Genomic DNA, 20,473 nt, shown 5'->3' on the forward strand with positions numbered 1-20,473 from the left:
ATTGTGAGAACAATGCGTTTTCAAAAAGACATAAACAATTCCACACGCAAACACATCAAATCACGCGCGCGTGCTCATATTTTTATGCAAATATCTCGTCGTAAAGTTGTCGATGTCAGTCGTTGTACTTCGTGCATACGCTTTAAATAAATGCATAATGATGAACCTAAGCTGTCCCCCGCGACCTTAATTTAACACAACTGAGGTTCTTTCAAGTGAACAAACTTTCATAAGCAACGTTTTATAGCGTTTTTACGTGTTTATTAGCTTTCTCGTGAATAGTGTTACTGAATATACACCCGCGCTAAAATGCATGACTTCTTTTTAGTTTCTAGATCCGCCAAAATCTGAAGAGAAACCCACAGTCGCTCCATCATCCGGCCGTGCCTGTAGATATGGTGATGCATGTACCAGACCAGACTGCAAGTTTAGACACGACAGAGATCTGACGTCAGAGGACATGTATGTTTAGCTTTAATACACAAACGTGTCTGTTCGTTTGTTCAGTTCTTTCCCCTCATGAAAGATATTTAACACTGGATCCGAGAAATTCCATATTAGATATCTTTTGTTCTTTATCAGGCGTACGGATATTCCCGAGAACGAAGAACTAACTGGTTGGATTCCATTATCAATAAAGATATCATTTGATTCAGCTGGAGGAATGCACGTGACCAAGGTTGATGAGGTACTTTCAGCTATTTGTACAATAATGGTTTATGTTTACTTTAGGACGGTTTTCACTTGAGGGTCGAAAGTAATTCGCATTGGCTTGTTTGCATTACTATGCTTAGTGATTGGTTTAAAAAAAAACTCGCGCCACTTTCTCAATCAATCAGAAGTAAAATCAAAACCAATCGTGACTCCGTTACACACTTTTTACTGCGCTTTGTGTCGGGTATGTGTATTTGCTTTAAATTTTGATTGGTTCATTGGATTGTCCGTGTCCTTTGGGTTTGGCCAGAGTGAACACAGGTTTTGGTTTTATCACACTTAATGGAAATTATTTGTAAAGTTCGTGTTTAAAGGATCGTTGGTTAGATTTTCTTAAACCTAAAGTTACCTGAATGCGAAGAAACCTTGATGAGGTATTTTTGTGTTAAAGCAAATATAACAGCTGGATGTGGATTGTGGGTTAAAGAAATACAGAAAAAAGACTTAACAGTTATTCAACAAGTTATACTGTAGCAAAAAAAAAAAAAAAAAACTGACAAAACTCAGGCTTCGACAGTATTCAACCCCAACAGCATGACCCTTGCCATCGGTACATTGCAAAGATCCTGATTTAAATCGCGTTGTTCAGTCTTTCTTGATACAAAATCATTTGCGCGGGAAAAGTATAAAACGCAAAAATCGTCCTGTTTTGCGATTCGTTCTGTAACTAACACGTTGAGATTGAAATTTCGAGTTTGATTTCAGTAGAATTGGTTTAGGTTTGGATTAATATTTAAGTGTGGACGCAGCTCAGAGCTCATCTTTGTTTTATTTTTAGAATCAAAAAGTAAAGTGCACAGAGGGCGAGATCGTGTATGACTTGCTAGCTACTGTGGGGCATGTACAGGACTTCAAGTCTGGTGGAAACTTGGTGGCTCACATTCATGTTGGAACAACATTCCACAGCAGAAAGGAGGTGCGAACTTTATTTTTTTTACTCGGAAAATGGCAAAGCCATTTCCGGGTTCTGGTGAGCAGGGCATATTCCACTCCTTTCGTCACTTCCTGTAAACTTTTTGTTATAAATCCGCTGACAAGTGCATACCGCTTGCGCATATATTTTGACTATTCAGTAATCGAGGAAGATCCGTCAAGGGCGTCTTCGAGGGCGAGAAACCGTCTTACATTTGATTATTTTTTCCTCCTTCCATAAACATACACCTTAGTTGAGTTCGAAATCGAAATACTCGGCCTGAAAAAATACAAAGTCGATAAACTATACGAATTCTCGAATGATTCGTACCTTGAATAATATAGGAGACGTACGGGCAAACGCTCCATTTCGGTTAATAGTTTTTTAAATTTTCATTACGGTACAATAAATTATACATCCATAGCGAAATGATACGACACATGCGCTATAAAAACGTAAAGGAAAAAAATGAAATAAAAAAGTTCCCCGGCTAAGATTCAAACTCGCAATGATAATGATAATGATAATGCATTTATATAGCGCATTTTCCATATGTTTATGTTCAAATGCGCTTTACATATACTGTAATTTTAAGATACAATTGTAAAGGCCAGACCACAACACCGGGAGCTTCGTGCCCTACTCTTTGCGAATAGTGTGTGGGCTCTTTAACGTCCCCTGTTAGAGGACTGAAGATTTTTTTTTTTTTTTTTTTTTTTTTTTTTTAATAGTTTATTGCAAACAAAAAAGAAAAAAAAAAACAGCTACATACATGTACAATGTGTCTGAGCTTTAAAAACAATACGGTACTTATTTACAGTGCTTGTTTATGTTAATTCTTTATCAGCTAAAATTCTTGTCCTTTCAAACATTATTTACAGATGCAAAAGCTATACATTTAAGAAGAATAAGTAGACAAAACAGAAAAAGCGAGGTAAACAAAAAAGCTTCGTGACGAGTACAAAGACTAATTACGGACAAAAGGAAGCAGAAAGAAAATAATAAAATAAAATAAATAGATAAAATAAAGTGCCTTACAAAATTTCACCTAAGAAAAAGCCTTAGAGTTGAATTTGAGACTTTGAGCTGCTTTTTTCGATAGATATTTTATCTTTTAGAAGGGCTAGGAAGGTTTCGAAGTGGTAGTGTTGTTCATCTCTCGAAGCAGTGTAGATATAATATTTAGCAATGAGTACACAGAGGTTTAAGCCAAGTCGTAAAGGAAAGTTAGTTGTGAAACCATAGATAATGTTTTTCTCGTGTAGCTCAATGGAATCGTCATTTTTGACGTTCCACCACGTAGCAAACGTATTCCAGAAAGTCTGTACATTCGGACAAGAGACAAAAAGATGTCTCAGGGTTTGCGTTTGCGTGCATAGGTGGCATTTATCATGGTCCTTGATTTTATCTCTGTAAAGGGTTGAATTGGTTGGTAAAATATGGTGAATAATTTTGAATTGGAAGATAGCAAGTCGAGTGTCTTTTGTTACTTTAAAAGGAATATCGTAGATAGCGCGTATTGTGCTATCGTCCAGACTCAATTGCCTCAATCTTCTTTCTGCGGTCGGGGTTTCAAACTTTTTGTTTATGAGAATTTTGGTAGCCACTTTGCATGACAATTTACCGATATCTATTTTCTGGTTATGATCTGATTTGCGCTGCGCTTCGTCAGCAGAGCTTTTTAGTGAACGGATCCAGCTAGCGGGTATGGCATTACATAAGCCACAGTACTTGAGAAATGTTGTTTTGATTTGGAATTTAGTGTAGAAATCATTAAATGTTAAGAAGTTGTTTCCACAGAAAATATCTTTGATTCGGACGACTCCCGATTCGTGCCATTTTCTATAATACACGGAGAAGCCTTCAATTTTGATAAAAGAGTTGTTCCATATGATTTCATTAAGTATTTGTTCTTTTGTTTCTGGAGAGTGTTGGTTAATAGTCTGCCAGATGTAAAGGACGTCTTTATAAAAGTCAATTGGAATATCTATTTTAAGCGATTTTAGGTCATAGTTGCATTCAAATAGAAAAGGTCCTCCTAAGTGCTTTATAAACGATAACGGTATGTGACTCCAGCATGCGTTATTTTTACTTTCATGTAATCTTCGTATCCAGGAGACTTTCAATGCTTTGTTTATGGTGTCAAAGTCCGGTGAATCTAAACCACCTTTTGTCTTTGGTCCTATCATTGTCGTGTGCTTGATTTTAGCAGGTTTACTGTTCCAAACAAAATCGGAAATGGTTTGCTTTACTAAGGCTGGGAAGTTTGGCGGAAAAGACAGCATTGATGTGTTATAGATGAGTTTGGATAGTCCGAGGGTTTTGAGTATAGTTATTCGGCCATACAAAGTGAGGTTTCTTGGAAGCCATATGTTGAGTATGCTTTTCATTGAACCTAATTTTTGTTCAAAGTTTTTCTTGTAAGAGACTTCCTCGTTGTAGGTAAAGTCAATTCCAAGGGAATTTATCGGTTTTGAAGGCCAAGCAATATCTAAGGGAGCTTCAGAGTTATGTCTGAGAGCACCTAGCCACATTCCTTCGGTTTTAGTTTTGTTTACCTCTAGTCCTGAAGAACGCTGAAAGGCGTTCAGTATCTCAAACAGCTTTTCAGCTGAGGTTATGTCAGAAACAAAGGCAGTCGTGTCATCAGCATATTGCGAAATTTTAAATTCCTTTTCATAAATTTTTATGCCTTTGATGTATTGATTGTTTCTGATAGCATTGGCTAAGATTTCAGCGCAGAGGACAAAGAGGATACCAGATAGCGGGCACCCCTGTCTTACGCCTCTTTGAAGATGGAAAAATTCCGACGCGTAGCCGTTATTGATGACACAACTGGAGATATCGGTGTAAAAGGTTTTAACCCACTTTTGAATGTTAGGTCCAAAGTTGAACGACCGCAAGGTTTTGTTTAAGAAATTCCAATCGAGCGAGTCAAAAGCTTTTTTGAAATCGATGAAAATAGCGAGGCCGGGAATGTTTTCTAGGGATGTTACTTTCATTATATCTTGTATGAGTCTGATGTTTTGTCCGATATATCGACCTTGGATATACCCGGTTTGATCGTCATTTATGATGTTTGGGAGAACTTTAGATAGTCTGCTAGCTATGACTTTGGCTGCTATTTTATAATCAATATTGAGAAGGGATATCGGTCTCCAATTTTCTAAGTAGAGTCTGTTTTTTCGTTTCTTGGGCACTACTTTAATAATGCCTTGTTTCTGGGTTATATTTAGCTTTCCGTGCGTGAAAGCATAATCGAAACTTGCAACCATTTCATCTCCTAATAGAGGCCAGAAGAGTAAATAAAATTCTACCGAAAGGCCGTCGCTTCCTGGGCATTTATTCTTTGCGCACTCTTTTAGAGTTTTAAAGCATTCTTCTTTCGTTAGGGGGTTTTCAAGATCGATTTGTTCAGCGTCACTTAGCCGAATAAGATTTGGATCATCGAAGAAAGTTTTATCATTCGAATTATCGGTTGGTACGGCGGAGTAAAGGTCCTTATAGAAATGTTTTTGGCATTTTAAGATTTCATTGGCTTCTGTTATTTCTTGATCATCATGTATTTTAAGTTTTGCAATAAAGGAATTGGAGTGTTGCCTTTTTTCTAAATTGAGGAAATATTTCGTATTTTTTTCGCCATGCTCGTGCCATCGAATTCTGCTTCTGATAATAGCATCATTAGTTCTATACTCGGCAATTTTATTTAATTCTGATCGAAGTCGATAAAGTTCTGTGATATTTTCTTTCGATCTGTTGGTTTCTAAGATTTTCATTAAACGCTCGATACGACTCGATAGCTCTTTTTCAATGTTTCTGCGTTCTCTGTTTTTTCTTTTAGAGTACTGAACGCAGAAACCCCTCATTTCCATTTTTATCATGTCCCAAGCAAGGCCTTTGTCAGAAAGGTAACTATATTTGTCTTTGAATTGAGGAATTTTGTCTGAAAGTTGTTCAATGAAGTTGTTGTCTTTTAAGAGAGAATTGTTAATTTTCCAGAAACCTGGACCTCTTCGAACATAATCTTGGGACTGGATTGTCAGGGTGATAGCGGAGTGATCTGTTAAAGTGGAGTTTTTGATGTTCGTGTCTAAAGCGAGAGGTTTAAGATCTTCAGAAATCATCCAGTAGTCCAATCTACATTGTACTTTGAAAGCTTTATCTCGCCACGTGAATTGTTGTTGATTAGGGTGTTGGCACCTCCAGACATCAAGGAGTTTCAGAGAAGTGCATAAATTTCTGATTTCACTAATTACGTTATTCTTCTTGTTCACGTCGGATCCGCCAATTTTATCGCAAGGTGTTAACGCGCAATTGAAATCGCCGCCGACAATCATTTTGCGATCTGAGCGACGTTTAAGAATATTGAGTAAATTTGAGTAAAAATCTTTTTGATCAGTGTTGTTGTTGTTAGGGCTGTAGATGTTACACAGCTGAAATTCAGTATCGTGAACAGTTGCTTTGAGTAATAAAAATCTGCCATTCTCGTCTGCGAAGATGTCATCTACATGAATGGGTAATTTAGGATTGAATAAAATCATTGTTCCTCTGGAATGATTTGTACCGTGGCTGTAATAAACATCACCTCCCCATTCTGATTTCCAAACAGTTTCAACGCTTTTTGTGGAATACGTTTCTTGCAAAAAAATTATGTCGAATTTGTTGTTATGAAGCCATCGAAAAAGCTGCCTCCTTTTACGCATTTGGTTTATACCTCTGACATTTAACGAGCAAAACTTAGCTACAAAAGGAGTTGTCATTTCAGATTATAAAAGGTGATACCACTATGGAATTAGCTACATGATCAGAACAATAAGCTTCTAAGATAATTAGCATTAGACTTTGAAAAACGATTAATACTACTTCGATTCCAGTCGATTTATCCACTTTTCGTCTCACAAAAAGCTGAGATGTGTTTGCAAATAAAGCGAGAACATGAAACAAATAAATCACAAAAAAACATGTATAAAATACGAGGTAGAGCATGCCAAAAAGGTAATAGTTTTTGTAGAAAGGAAATAAATAAATAAATAAATAAATAAATAACGCAGTTTATAAACAAACCCTAGCTTTATACGGCCGTGACCGCTGCCTCCGCTCAAAATCTGTTTCATAGCAAAGTTCATCCGAAGTCCTCAAGGTCTTCTTCGGAGAGGATCCTTATCGGTCGATCATCGGGCGAGCATTTCACAAAAATCTTTCCATCTAGTGTCCAAACGCTAGTAAAGATCTTAGTTTTCTTCATTTGGAACGCCTTGTCAACAATGTGCCTTCTATATGCTGTCAGGTTTTCGTTGATGAAAATTCCTTCTCGTGCTTCAATCGCAGATGCATAGGACTCAAAGATGTCGGATACTTTAACATTTCTTAGCTTAGTTCTTTCTTTGTATAGTTTCGCTTTCGTCTTATGACTACAAAATTTCACGATGATTGGTCTACGACCCTTCTTGGGGCGATGTAGTTTGTGAGAGATCTCTATCTTTTCAGGCTTTATGGCGACGTTAATCGCACTGGCGACTTTCAGGACAACGCTTTCCGGGTCAGTGTAAAGGTTCTCTGGTATTCCATGGATTTCTAAAGAGTTTTTACGTGTGTACTGTTCTAATGCGTCAAATTCGTCCCACAGTTTTTGGGAGTCGTCGATCTGTTCGTCTAACAAACTGTTCGTTTGTTTTAGCTTCTTTTTCGTGTCGTCTAGCTCTTTCTTGAGGGAAGCGTTTGCCGTGGAAGCTTTCTCCAGCTTGCTTTTGAATCCCTGCAGCTCTTGGTCATAGAACGCGAACGAGTTTTTTAGGTCGGTGAGTTCTTGTTTTAGATCTTTATTTTCTTTCGAGATGCTCGATACTGTGGCCTGGATGTTAATGAGGAGGTTCTTTATATCGCGTAGACTGGGCTCTTGTTCTTCGAAGGAAATGGTATTTTCATCTTCGGATTCTAACGCGCGTTCGTTTTGGTCCGCCATGTTGGATTTTTTGGCGCAACTCGCTTCATCCTCGACAGACCCACGGTCGCCTCTTTTATACAGGAGACGGGACCTACGGTTTATCGTCCTTTTCCGAGAAGACTAGAATGTCTAACCATTTGCAGATGTAATTACAAAGGCAGCACATTCTCCTCAGTTCTGCAATCTTAGAATGGAATACAAAGTCAGTGTCACAAACATTACGCCACTTGAGCAAAGCATAAAAATAGTCTGTTATGAACTGTACCAAAGCAGGGTCAAGTGAGTTAGTCTAGGAAGTCGTAGCGAACTTTCACCGAAGTGTTGGAACCATTCGATGTTTGATGTATTGAACTGTATTAGTTGGGAGTGGAAGTTACCTCGAATGCGAAGGTGTGGAAAGTAATACATCGAACACGAGAGACAGTGTTTCATCGGGATATCCAAACACCGAGAAGAGAGTTGAAAATACGACGCGCAGCGGAGTATTTTTGATGAAATTCAAGGTGTTTGGATAGCCCGTGAAACACTGTCTCGAGTGTTTGATACAACTTCTCAATCGAAACAGAAACCAAGGAGTGAATATAGAAATAAAATCGTAAAAATCTATGTTAATTAAGCCTGGGTATCCAAATCTCCTTCACGGTTATGATTTTCTTTGTTTTAACTTGTTGAAGTATTAATGAGTTTCCACTCCCCCCTTCGCCCCCCCCGGGCCCGGGGGGGAGAAGTTTAGAAGGAGAATCCGACAGTATAAAAAGGTGATATATTTGCATCTGTAGAATGTAGATCATGATAATTTGACGGATAGAGGATTGAACTGTTTCAAAACATGATTTCTTCTGGGAAAATTTTTTATTTTTGTCAAAGTTTGTGGTTTTATATTCTCATTCCATTTTTCTTTTCATTTTCTGCGTTTAGTGGCTTTTAGCCACTTTGACTTAATAACAACAAAAAGATGTTCCAATTTTTAAGCGTATAAACACCTTTTATTGGCTTTAAGTTGCTGAAATATCATTCGTTAACTCATATGGTGATTTATGTTTCTGTCAATGTTAAGTTGATGAGTAATAACAAAAAAGCTAGCAGGTGTCCTTTTTGGCTTGGAAACTGTGTACCGCAAATATTACGGCCCTTTGTACACGACTTTAAGGAAAGTTAGTGGAATTAAAGTGCTTAGAATAATGGTACCTTAGGCACTGAAAATTTATATCAATTCCCACGCAGGTGTTAAAAAATGTTCGCACAAGAACATCCACACATCATTTATTTAGATCTTTCCGTCTGACCTAGTCCTTTATTATACGATATACAGTTCTCAGAATACAGTAAAAACCCGCGAGTAAGAACCTAATTTTTAAGGACCTGTTAGGCTAAAATTTGCCAGTTAGACACTCTCTTTATAAGAACCTCTAGCCTAAAATTTGGAAATAGATTCTTATTTTCTGAAATCGATGAAAAATGTTTGCTTTTAGGGAAAAATAAAAAGTCGACATACTGGATCCTCTTTGGAGACACGTATGAGCCTTGTCACTCCAGTTCCAATGCATATGCCAATGTTGAAAATCATAAAATATTATTGATACAATAACAAAAAATATAAATAAAAGGATAAAGGCTGGATACTACTAAAAACTGTAAATTTTTCTTCAGAAAATAAGAGCCTGTTAAGAACTTAAATTTATGCCAATTACCATTTATGTAAGAACCTTAATTTATGCTAACTTGTTCTCTAATCACTCTGCAGTGAAACGAGAACAAATCATTTTCACACTACATATCATACAACGCAGACAAGAATCAGCAATAGGCACCTCGTTTATTGATAGCTAGACTACAAGTACACGGGCAATGTTCCAGAATACATATAATCATACAACGGATAACGAGGACAAATGCCAACTATACAAGATATATTATTTAATGAGCTAGAATAAATTACATTTCACTCGAATAGAAAATTCACAACAAACGTAAGACTATCTCATCAGCGGAGCTTACCCAAAGCAACTTAAACTTGATTAAATTATAAACTAGATACAATGGCTTACAGACACCATAGGCCTATATGTCTAAGTATAAAATATCTGATACAAACAATAACAAAAATAAAGAAATTTACAGAAACGTAGCGAGAGATGCCGTCGAGTGATCTTGAAAGCTGCGAAAATAACTTATATACCTAACAACAAAAAGTCACGCATACTTCCAAACAATTGCTACTAATACTAAATACCGACACATCGGTGAAAACATTCAAAAAACGTGCATTCCTAAACGTGATAAAATACATTTGGAAATATTCAGGTTCTTACTCGCGGGTTTTTACTGTACAGCAATCCAGGGTTCTTTTCTCCATGGAAGCTAAATTTGTTGATGTTCGGCCTTGTTGGGTGGACCTGTCAAATGCGGGATTGATTCGTACAGAACTTGACGCAAACGAGAACTGAGTTACCTCCTGACCTATCCGTGCTGAAGTGTTCAGCTCCGGCCTTAACAGGATGATATAAATTTTTGGCAAGAAAACACAACAAACAAAACCATAAGCACTCAATAGTGTTGTAACACAGTCCACAACCGTCACATACTTTTCATCCATTGAGAACTCTACCGTATGATAAGCTAGTAAAGAAATAAAAAAAATGTACATGGAAAATGCCATTCGCTTGGCCTCACTAAAGTTTTCAGGAATATTTCTTACTTTAAAGAAACAATATGCGGAAATTAACAATTGAAAGAAAATGTAGGAACAAGTTGTCAAGAACATGGTTTTTCCAACTGACGCGTTGTATGCCTTGCATTTAATAAAAGTGTAACGCTCTGGATAGATGTATTCCATAATGACTGGGGGATCCAGAAGCAACCAAGGTAGCAACACAATAATCAAGAACGTTTGTAGAGTTATAACTATCACTGCATGCATTCTATTAGTAAGTGAGTTTGTTGTTAAACTGGGTAGTATGGGAACTTGGAAAGCGCTCGCAATGCGCAAGACTTTCACCAGTAGAAGGGAGAGACACAGGTTGTAAGTTAAGTAACGCCATGGGTAAATGATCTTGCAAATTGTACGAGTAGGTTTAAAGAGATTCAGTAACACCAAGAACAACACCAAGAGAATAATTCCTAGAAAGGCAAGGCTCAGCTTCCTGTTGCATGCCCTGACAATGGAAGTGTTCCAAAATCTATAGATAACAGCGAATGAAAAGAGAGTAGCAATGATACCCAAAACGGCAAAAACGAGAATAGCGATCCCTCCTGCGCTAGTATAACTCAAATTGGCCAAAGGTAAATCTACACACGCTGTCCTAGCCTCATTGGAACGTTTCCCTCTTGAGCACTCCATGCAGCTTTGAGCACCAGGAACTGGGTTGATAGTACCGCGAGGACATGGGACGCACTGCCAGCAGCAAGGCGAGGTAGTTGATTTCCTTGTTCCCGCCGAGCATTGGTCCAGGCATTCGGATTTTGGAAACAGTCCGTTTTGGCTGTTCCAATAAATGTTATCGTCTAAGTGTAACCGCTGTGCCACGTCCCATTTTCCGACTATAACTTGTTTTATGCCCTTGGCGTCAGCCTCTTGCACTTGTTGGAAATTGATAACATCATAGAACGCAGATTGCCTATCGCCAAACTCATTAAACAAGACTTTTCCCGTAAGTCCCATAAAATTAACTTTAGAAAGTAGCCTTTGCATGTCATTGACTCCCAGATAAAGTTTTCGTGGGCAATCATTATCAGTGAGATTAGTATCTTGAGTTGAGATGTCTAAGGCATGCGCCACGGAATATACAGCATCGATGACATGTGGAACATATGTGCTGTACATGTCTTGTATAATATTGTGTACGCATAATTCTTTTTGCCGATTCTTGTGAGTAGCATTATCCTTTCTGCCCAAGCAGTTGCTATTCAGCTTCATAATCTCGCCCCACCATTCTGGAAGGTCCTGGTTATTTCCCTCGGCATTATATAGCAATGCTCTCATGTATTCTTTAAATCCTTCGTCTTGGAAATTATGAGGTTGGAATGCTATTGATCCATGAAGCGGCGAAAGGTCAGAAGGGAGAAAACCATTTCCAGTTAATGTGTAAGCTATTTCGCTAAGAACCCAAACTCGCCCGGAGAGGTTTTGTCTCTTGACTTCCTTAAAAAAACTCCTTACAATGGTACCATAAATCCACAAGATGATAACTCTGATGTTTTCGTGACGCCTTAGCTTTGTAACAATGTGTCTAATGCTTGAATTCTTCGTGTTATGAGGTATAAACTCTGTCGCAGCAACACAGAAGGAGCCATTTTTGTTTTCGGCTTCTTTGATGACTGACCACACGCCATTTCGTCCATACGAATCATCGACTGCGACGGCAGCTACATAGGTCCAGTTGAAGTGTTCTATGATATCAGCCACGGCTTTTGCTAAATATGTATCTGAAGGCACTGTTCGATACAAATGTTTGTACGTGTATGAGCTCAGTTCAGGACTCGTTGTTGACCCGCCTATGGCTGAAACGTTAATCATTTGAAGAAATCCGCCGATAATAAGAGCTGTACTGGAGTAGGTTGGACCAATTAATGCCACGATAGATCGCTTTCCCATATTGCTACGTGTTGTGTTCGTGAAACACTTTTTTTGAAACATTTCATAGGTGATTTGTGTTGCTTTCGTGTTGCTTTCACAATAATCCTGTATATCGTAGCCAAGAGAAATGTTTGGAAGTAGGTTTGAGTCGTTATTTATCTTATCAATAGCAAAGATCATGGCCTCGGCATTTGCCACTTCCTTGGTAATCTCCCCGCATTGGTCCTCCGACGTTTCTTGCAACTGGCGAACACTGAATAGTCCACCTAACATAACATCTCCTTCTCTATATGGAGCTTGAACAACAGCGTAGCACCAAAAACAAACAAATGCGAAGCACTGTGATGAAATCATCTGGATTGTTTCACTTTCCTTATCAAAAATAAGTTCAACACCTAGCTGTTCTTTTGCATGTGCTGATGTAGATGATGCTATTTTAACAACTGTGATAAAACTGTTCAAACGACGGTCCACTGGAAATTTAAGGCGCTCTTCGATTCGATTTGAACGACGAGCAGGCTTTTTTGGTGTGATATTTACTTTCAGGATGTTTTTGTTAATAATTTAAAATTTTACGTCAACCTTTTGGCGACAAAACGATGCGGAAACATTAACAAGAACGGACGTGCTTCGCACAGTTATTATGATGTGTAGCTCACATGTCGGTAGTGTATGAATAATATATGAACTAGTGTAGCCAGGGCTATGAAAGTGCTGCGTAAATTTGCATGTATGCAGTGTGCAATTTGGAACAAGGATTGCATATTACAATGGATAATTAGGGAAGAGAAGTCTGAAGGGATAAGTGGTGGTAGAGTGTACCTGTACTGTTAGTCTGTTGCAAGTATTGTGAGATACATATTCAACACCTTTTTGGGTTTTATTCAGAATTGCCAGCCACAATTGCAAGGGTTGAAAAGTACCTACATGTATAGGTTGTCATAGAAATTATAGATAGCTGCTTAGTTCTATCATAATGTGCAGCTCACATGTCGGTAAGGTGTGTAAATAATGCATGGAAAAGTACCTCCATTTATCAGTTTTTGGCGTCGATTGCAGGTAGGCACAGTGTTATGTGTTAGCGTGTCTCTTGTTCCACTGACAAGTAAAACATCAAGAGCCGAAAAGTCGGATTCTCCTGCTTGCTATATGGGGTGTTGGTGTACATGTAGCTAGTTTATTTGACTCAGAAGCGGTCGCGTTTTGTGCAAAATAATAACCATACGATGGTTCTGGGTTTAATCTGTTTCTTGTGTGTTTGCTTGTTAAAACATCCAGCTGCTTTAGGTCGATCAAACTATTTTAACCGTGTTTTTTCGAAACTTTTGTGCCAGTTTCGATGGTATTCTGAATTCTCTGTTGATATTGACATACTTGCTGAGTGCTGGTTCCTTTGGCAGTAAACTAAAATTTGCATCATCCCGCTTTTGTTTAGCAGTGTTAATGTCTGCTGCCAAGTACACGTAAGAGATAGCTATAAGAGGTGAACAGTTTTAACATTACGTGCAGAGGCAATCGTGAATAGTAGGTTTATTTGTATCTCAGTTCCTTCGCCAATATTGGTGTTACGACCTGTTACACCAAAGCAAAATTTCGTTTTATGTCACCACGTTTATTTAGCAAGGTGCCGCGTCCTGTCGCCAAGTACACGTATATTTTGTATATTTTCGTTAATTAAAAACTAGCCATGGTATATTACAATTCCTAAGTTTTGATTGGTTCACAAACCACGGTATATGAGCTAATAAACCAATTTCCTTCTTCAGTAAACACACCATTTTGAGTTCAAAATCGAAATACTCGACAGGCAAAAATGCCCACAATATCGATGAACTGTACCACCCTTTCGTAATTCATTTTCCAAATTGAGGGGCTCACAGTCACTTTGATTATAATATTTTTGGTAATTTTTTTTTTTTGCACTTTTATCTTCTCTTGAACTGCAGCAAGCGTAAATTGAGTATTCTCTATAGTGAAGAGCATGTCTCGCTTAATTGTGTTGATAATTTGTCCATGTGATTAATACGATACCGAAAGCGCTGTCATCCAACGCAACATCGCAAACTTGGAGAACTTGCTTATCTTAACGCGTGCTTTCTTTTTATGGGGTTCGCCTCTACGTGGCTCGAAACAGAAGTGCATAAAAAGTTCTTTTCACTTCTAACCAACCCACATCAAATAGATTTTATACGCTGACGATCGTTAACGTGCATGATATCGTTGCGATATCGCTTTTGTTTTTGGGCCGACTTCGTCAGTGATTACAAAGTGAAAGGCAGGCTTTAACCGCCCATAGAAATGTTCTTTATCCTCTTTTTCAGGGCGTCACATGCAGTCAGTGGTATCTATTCAACGATTTTGCTATCACTCCAATATCACCGGTAAGAGGTTATTACTTTCGATTGTAACAGTGATAAACAGTTTCGCGTCTTGACATGAATACAATAGAGAGATTAAGCATGACGTTATACGGTAAACGGTAAACGCGAGCTTGCCTTGCATTTTGTTCCCTTTTTGTTGAATACGTACGAACGCCAAACGGCAAACGGCAGAGGTTGAATATTTGCCGTTCGCGGAAAAATAAACGTTATGCTTAATCTCTCTAATGCTAAAGACACACATACAACCGGTGAAACGCACAGGAAACGTCGCTTGTGCCGATCGTGGTTCGTTTACTCCACATGATAGGTTGCAGTAACATTATCATATTCCTGATTGGTTTACGTAAGTACGTCGCCGTTGTTTTTTTGGATCAATTACAGAGAAAATACAAGACTAAAACTATAGAAAGTGCGACCTTTTTCGAAACCAAGTCATAGGTATATATATAGCGTCTCAGTCTGGATCGCCTTTAGTTAACGAATGTTCGAGAATGTGCAGTAATTTTAAGAAATGGTATAAATTTACCCTTTGATTTCTCTGTAGAACGATGCAGTTCATTTTTCGCTGGATTGGAAACTCCCATGCGCTGTTGTGTTCACACGGAGAGATATTAACAGTCGTCACGAAACCGCAAGTAAGTAATGGTAGTGAGAATGGTTCTTATTTAGCGCATTTACAAAGCTCAATGCGCTTCATGTGCAATCAGAGTTACGGGACGAGATCGAACATCAGCATATCAGGCGCCTTTGGCAGCCGCTTTCCGTCCATGTGTATGATATCGTCCCACCACCCAACCCATGGATACAATGTGAATAGGCCAGTACCGGGAACTCCGTGCCCTACTCTTTGCGATAAGTGTGTGGGGTCTTTTTAACGTCCCCTGCTGACCATGACACTGAAGGTGCAGGAGACGGGCCTATGGTTTATCGTCCTTATCCGAGAAGACTAGAACATCCAACCGTTTGCAGATGTCATTGCAAAGGCAGCACGTTCTCCTCAATTATTATATAAACCTGAGTATTGGTCCGGTCTGGGAGTCGAACCCGAGCCCTCCCGCACAGCAGTCCGGCGCTCTACCAACTGAGCTAACCGGTCGGCGGTAGACATGTCCCAGTTAAGACCATGCGTTTTTATGTAACAATAGCAGATAAAACTAATTCCAGTAAAATCATTTTGCTTTGTTGTTACAAAAGTCAATCAGAGAATCGATGACAGTGTACTGTACCAAGACGTCTCCCTGGTGAGAAGAGGAAGTGTGTCCCGGGAGTTCACCCCCCTGGGTGCTGATGAGCTGCCAAACGAGGGGGATCTTGTAGGGTTGGACGCCGAATTTGTTACACTGAATCAGGTGCGAAGTCATCTCCAAGGTTCTCAGACACTGCGTTCTGTGAGTTATTTACCCCTGCGGGTCTGCCTGTGGCCCTGTGTTTTTCAGCTGTTTTTTTTTTTTATGTTCGAGACGTAGTCAGGGTTACTACAGGTCAGGAAATGGTGAAGAAAAAATACAATTCTTCAAGATCAGGGGAAATTCAGGGAATTTTATTTTGAGTCACGGAAAATTGATATTTTGAAGAAAAGTCAGGGAAAAATAAAATTATAACACCTCTGATTTAATACCATTGAAGGCTTGAATAGACCTTTCGGGTGGCTTTGATCTCAGTGATTTTTTTAAGGGGCGGCTGGTGGCAGCTACTATATCTGACATTTTTGCTTTATTTGGTCAGAGAAATTTTATTTTTATCAGGAAAAAGTCAGGGAATTTGAAAACATGATAGTGTCGTAATGAGTAGCATGTTGGACTACGATTGAAAAACTCCCTTTAATTTCATTCGTGTACTTTTATTCCCCCAAATGCAAATGACTGTAATTTAACGTTAGGTAGTTCAGTCACATTTTTTTTCTCGTCACGCAAATATTGCATAACGAGTCACGGAGAGCTTGCGACAAAGAAATGCGTGACAATTCAAAACCACATCTGAGTAAACGGCTAAATCGGAAGTTGTTTGTTTTTGTGTTTTTAGGAGGAAGCTGAAATAAGGAGCGATGGTACACGGTCTACAATAAAACCGAGTCAAATGAGCGTGGCTCGTGTTACTGTTGTCCGAGGGTAAGATGGTATTTATCTTAACCAAAGAAAATCATGGTTTACATTGTTGAAATGAACTACCGTAAAATTCCGGTTATAAATCCCCGCTTATAAGCCCCCCCCCCCCCCCCGCCGGTTATAGGCCTATCTACCTGGAAACCAAAAAATATATATCCGGTTATAAGCCCCCCTGGATATAAGCCCCTTCTGCTGGATGAAGTACAGAACAGGGCTAAATTTTTCTTTGTCACGTATTTCAATCAACACTGCCGTCACTCGTTTCGAAACGTTTTCTTTTATTTCGCATATAACCCCCCCCCCCCCCCGGATATTAGCCCACCCAAAACCCCTTACGAAGTTGTATAAGCCCAGGGCTTATAACCGGAATTTTACGGTAATCGGTTACTTACAAACGTTGCTTTATAGTTCTGAGTGCTTCAACTACCAGACTTTCCAACCTTTAATATTTCTATTTGTGCCCTTGCTCTCTAATTTCATCCAGCGTTTTGTTTCGTTTTTCTTTACCGTTTTGTAATTTACGCCTTATCTTTTTTTCGAAAATTTCATCAATCGATATCCTCTGCTTTATGCAAAGGATATTTAAGGTACACAGTATGTCCTCTAGCAAGAGCCCCCCCCCCCCCCCCTTTATTAGACAATTTCTTCTCTTCCTTGAATGTTCGCGTCCTTAGACTCTTGAAATTTCCAATAAAAACCGCCCAACTTTTACTTAACAGACGTACAACGAAAGGGAAAAGAGTTTTCTTTGGTGTATGAAAACACTCATTCTGACATTACCTTTTGTGACTTCAAAACACTTCTTTAAAAAGTGATCGTTCAATGCCCGTCCGTTTCTCATTAAAATGTTTCTTTTTTTTCTTTATAGCGATGGCCCATTAGCTGGCGTGCCTTTTATAGATGACTACATTTCAACGACCGAACAGGTTTGTGTGTGACGTTTTCGGAGCTCTACAGCCGTATTTCCTCCCTACTTATACCTGAGCGCTAAAATAACAAAATGATTGATGATTTCTTTCATAACTTATGTCCAAAAACTTGGCTTAGGTGTGATGGTGTAAACTCAGGGAGTCAAATACCGCATCTTCCAAGCTCTTTTAAAGGCGTGATTTTAGTTCGCAGCAGAAAAGTAGAAACGTATCTCAGTGTTAAAAGATTGATGTTCAAAAATATGCATATTTATTTTCTGCGTAAAAAGAATGGGATGAAAACAGTTATGCTAACAGCAGGCTTATATTACAGATCGTGTGATTTGTACTTTAAGGAAAACTCTGATAAATTTAACAATTTTATGAAACAATCAACAAGCTCCTTATGCAGCCAAATTACTTTAAAAATATAACCTGTTTCTCAAACAAAATTGAGTTCAAATTGTAAAACACGATCTCAAAGATTAAAAAAGTACCGTGTTTCTACCCAAATGTCGGTCCACTTATTCACGTTTGAACTCCCTATGGATGTTTTCATGCTGTTATTTCCTCTTTTCAGGTCGTCGATTACCTTACAAAGTTCTCCGGCATAAAACCAGGCGACCTGGACGCCACAATGTCCTCCAAGCATCTCACCACACTGAAGACAACTTACCGCAAACTGAGAGCTTTAGTCGCCAGGAAAGTGAAGTTTGTTGGTCATGGCCTGAAGAAAGACTTCAGAGTTATAAATATCCTGGTACGTAGTAAACTCGAGTAAGGAGATGGCATCGTTGTACAAAGTTACCTTGCGATGTCCCAACTATATCAATATAAATCGTAGGATCTTATTGGAAGACTCGACTACCATAATGAGCCCGGTTGACTTGAGTTTTTTTGGTATGTGTATGGTATTCCCCGGTTAATGCTCAGATTTTTAATCATTCAGTTTGTTGTTGTCATCATCTTTACATATATGTAATAAAAGTTATGTTGTCGTTGATTTTATTCTTGTTGATGTTTCCCCTCCTATGGTTCTCCTCCTCCTCCTTCTCCTTCTCTACACCCTCCTTCTGTTTCCTCCCCATCTTTCTCAAGAGGAACAGCTTGTTAATCAGTAAATCATAACATTGCTTCACTTTTTCTCTGTGTATTTAGGTACCAAAGGAACAGGTATTTGACACAGTAGAACTTTTCCATCTTCCTCGACAAAGATACATCTCACTTCGATTTCTAGCGTCGTATTTCTTAGGTAAAGTTTCTTTTAACACCTTTTATTACTTTCAGATTGTGCTTTCCCTATTCGTAACTTTCCTTTATTTGGTCCATCAATTTACTGCTAGATTGTTTAATCGTTTCACTGATAGAAGGATTGATTGATAGATAATTTGAGAGATTGGTCGACTGACTGTCTGACTGACTGACTGACTGACTGACTTAATCTCGTTCCCAGATCTCGCGGGTAGACGAGTCCTTCCGGCTCGTCTACACGCGAGATGTGGAAACGAGATTATGACTGACTGACTGACTGATGACTGATGATGACTGACTGACTGACTGTTTGATCTATCGATCGAATGAATGAATGATCGATAAATTGATTGATTGATTGATTATTGATTGATTGATTGATGTTGATTGATTGATTGATTGATTGATTGATTGATTGATTGATTGATCGATTGATTCCTTTCTTGCAGGGTTAACAATCCAGTCTGAAACTCACGACAGCACTGAAGATGCGAACACAGCTTTACAACTTTACCGAAAATACGAACAGTTTACAGCGAAAGGGGAGTTTAGAAAAGTTTTGAAACAACTTTACGAAGATGGCCGGAAATCTGGATGGAAAGTAGAAGAGAAGACCGCGGAGTGAAGATGTCTATAATTTATCGTTATATATAAAATTCCTGAGGCTGTACAATGCAGTGAAAGAAAGACGCGATTAACCATACAGGTTCAGAATCTGCGTTCTGCTCAATACTTAAATTCTCTGTACATACCTCCATACATTTGTTCACAGTTCCTGGTATTGTTATATTTAGGAGAATTCTATGTCGATCGTTGTTATGTCTGTGAGAGTCAAGTAGTTAAAATGGTCATTTCTTTGTCTCAAGTGCTTCGTATTATATTCATTGTTACCATGTTTTGTAGCTATAAATCCTTGGAGTGCATCAGTCCTTTAGTACGAGACCTTACTTTCAAAATATTTAAAAGTTTTTAAGAAGACACTAAAGATATTATTTATTAAACACATTGACAACTCTTATTAATGCTCTTGTTTTGATCTTCTAAGTCAAACGGAGCAAACAGTTAAAAAATTCATACCGCGACAATCTGTTATTAGAAAAGGAGATCATTACACAAGTAATATCCCATATAACCCTTTCTGCTGCAGAAATTTGACCTCGTCTAACTTTAACATTAACTTTTCATTGGCCACTGAGGCCACGTGGTATCGGTGTACTTTATCACGTGTCCATCGACGCGTGAAATATTAGCAGACTATGGATTTCGAGGAACTGAAAAAAAAATCAAACATTGTGCAGCAAGATACTCGCGCTAATGCTAGATCTAGAAGGCTTCTTTCAGTCCCCTTTGTCCTTTGCGTAATGGTCGCTTGAACTGGTCCATATTTTTTTTCCTCGCGATATGTTTCTTGAACGTCATAAAGTGGTAAACCCAACCCGAACACTGAACGCAGATAATAGTCACAGAACAGTATATACGAACATAACGAACTTGGGAAAGGTATCAAGAGCAAAATTATGTACATAAGTATTGTGTAAAAATAAAGTGCTCTATTCTTTACAGTGGATTTTCTCTGATTGAAAATACCCCTTGCAATTTCTCCGCCAACCTCGTTCTCTGAGTCAGGGTCTGTCTCTCCAATCCCCCAAGAAGGAGTGTCAAGAAACCCCTAGATTACCCT

At 38.6% G+C, this 20,473-nt stretch overlaps 2 protein-coding genes across 2 annotated transcripts in view; one reads left to right on the forward strand and one right to left on the reverse strand.

Moving 5' to 3' along the window:
• LOC144643109 (PAN2-PAN3 deadenylation complex catalytic subunit PAN2-like) overlaps positions 1–20,354 on the forward strand; it is a 34,595-nt gene extending 14,241 nt beyond the window's left edge. The window contains exons 22-32 of the mRNA XM_078502254.1: positions 329–462; positions 583–688; positions 1,493–1,630; positions 14,469–14,528; positions 15,073–15,163; positions 15,723–15,877; positions 16,551–16,636; positions 17,502–17,559; positions 18,122–18,301; positions 18,700–18,793; positions 19,242–20,354. Coding sequence (XP_078358380.1) covers positions 329–462; positions 583–688; positions 1,493–1,630; positions 14,469–14,528; positions 15,073–15,163; positions 15,723–15,877; positions 16,551–16,636; positions 17,502–17,559; positions 18,122–18,301; positions 18,700–18,793; positions 19,242–19,417 — 1,278 coding nt within the window. The 3' untranslated portion in view covers positions 19,418–20,354. The remainder of the gene's footprint in view (positions 1–328; positions 463–582; positions 689–1,492; positions 1,631–14,468; positions 14,529–15,072; positions 15,164–15,722; positions 15,878–16,550; positions 16,637–17,501; positions 17,560–18,121; positions 18,302–18,699; positions 18,794–19,241) is intronic.
• On the reverse strand, positions 9,327–13,229 carry LOC144641805 (extracellular calcium-sensing receptor-like). Its single transcript, XM_078500826.1, has one exon. The coding sequence runs from the start codon at positions 12,499–12,501 to the stop codon at positions 9,880–9,882; it is 2,622 nt and encodes an 873-aa protein (XP_078356952.1). The 5' UTR covers positions 12,502–13,229; the 3' UTR covers positions 9,327–9,879.
• Positions 20,355–20,473: the final 119 nt, after the last annotated feature.

Source organism: Oculina patagonica, chromosome 2 (assembly GCF_052425735.1).
Source record: "Oculina patagonica isolate OP01 chromosome 2, crgOcupat, whole genome shotgun sequence".
NCBI classification, from domain to species: domain Eukaryota; kingdom Metazoa; phylum Cnidaria; class Anthozoa; order Scleractinia; family Oculinidae; genus Oculina; species Oculina patagonica.

Bases quoted from the DNA above. Each gene is read 5' to 3' on its own strand.
- LOC144641805 (XM_078500826.1), bottom strand. From the start codon at position 12,501: ATGATTTCATCACAGTGCTTCGCATTTGTTTGTTTTTGGTGCTACGCT.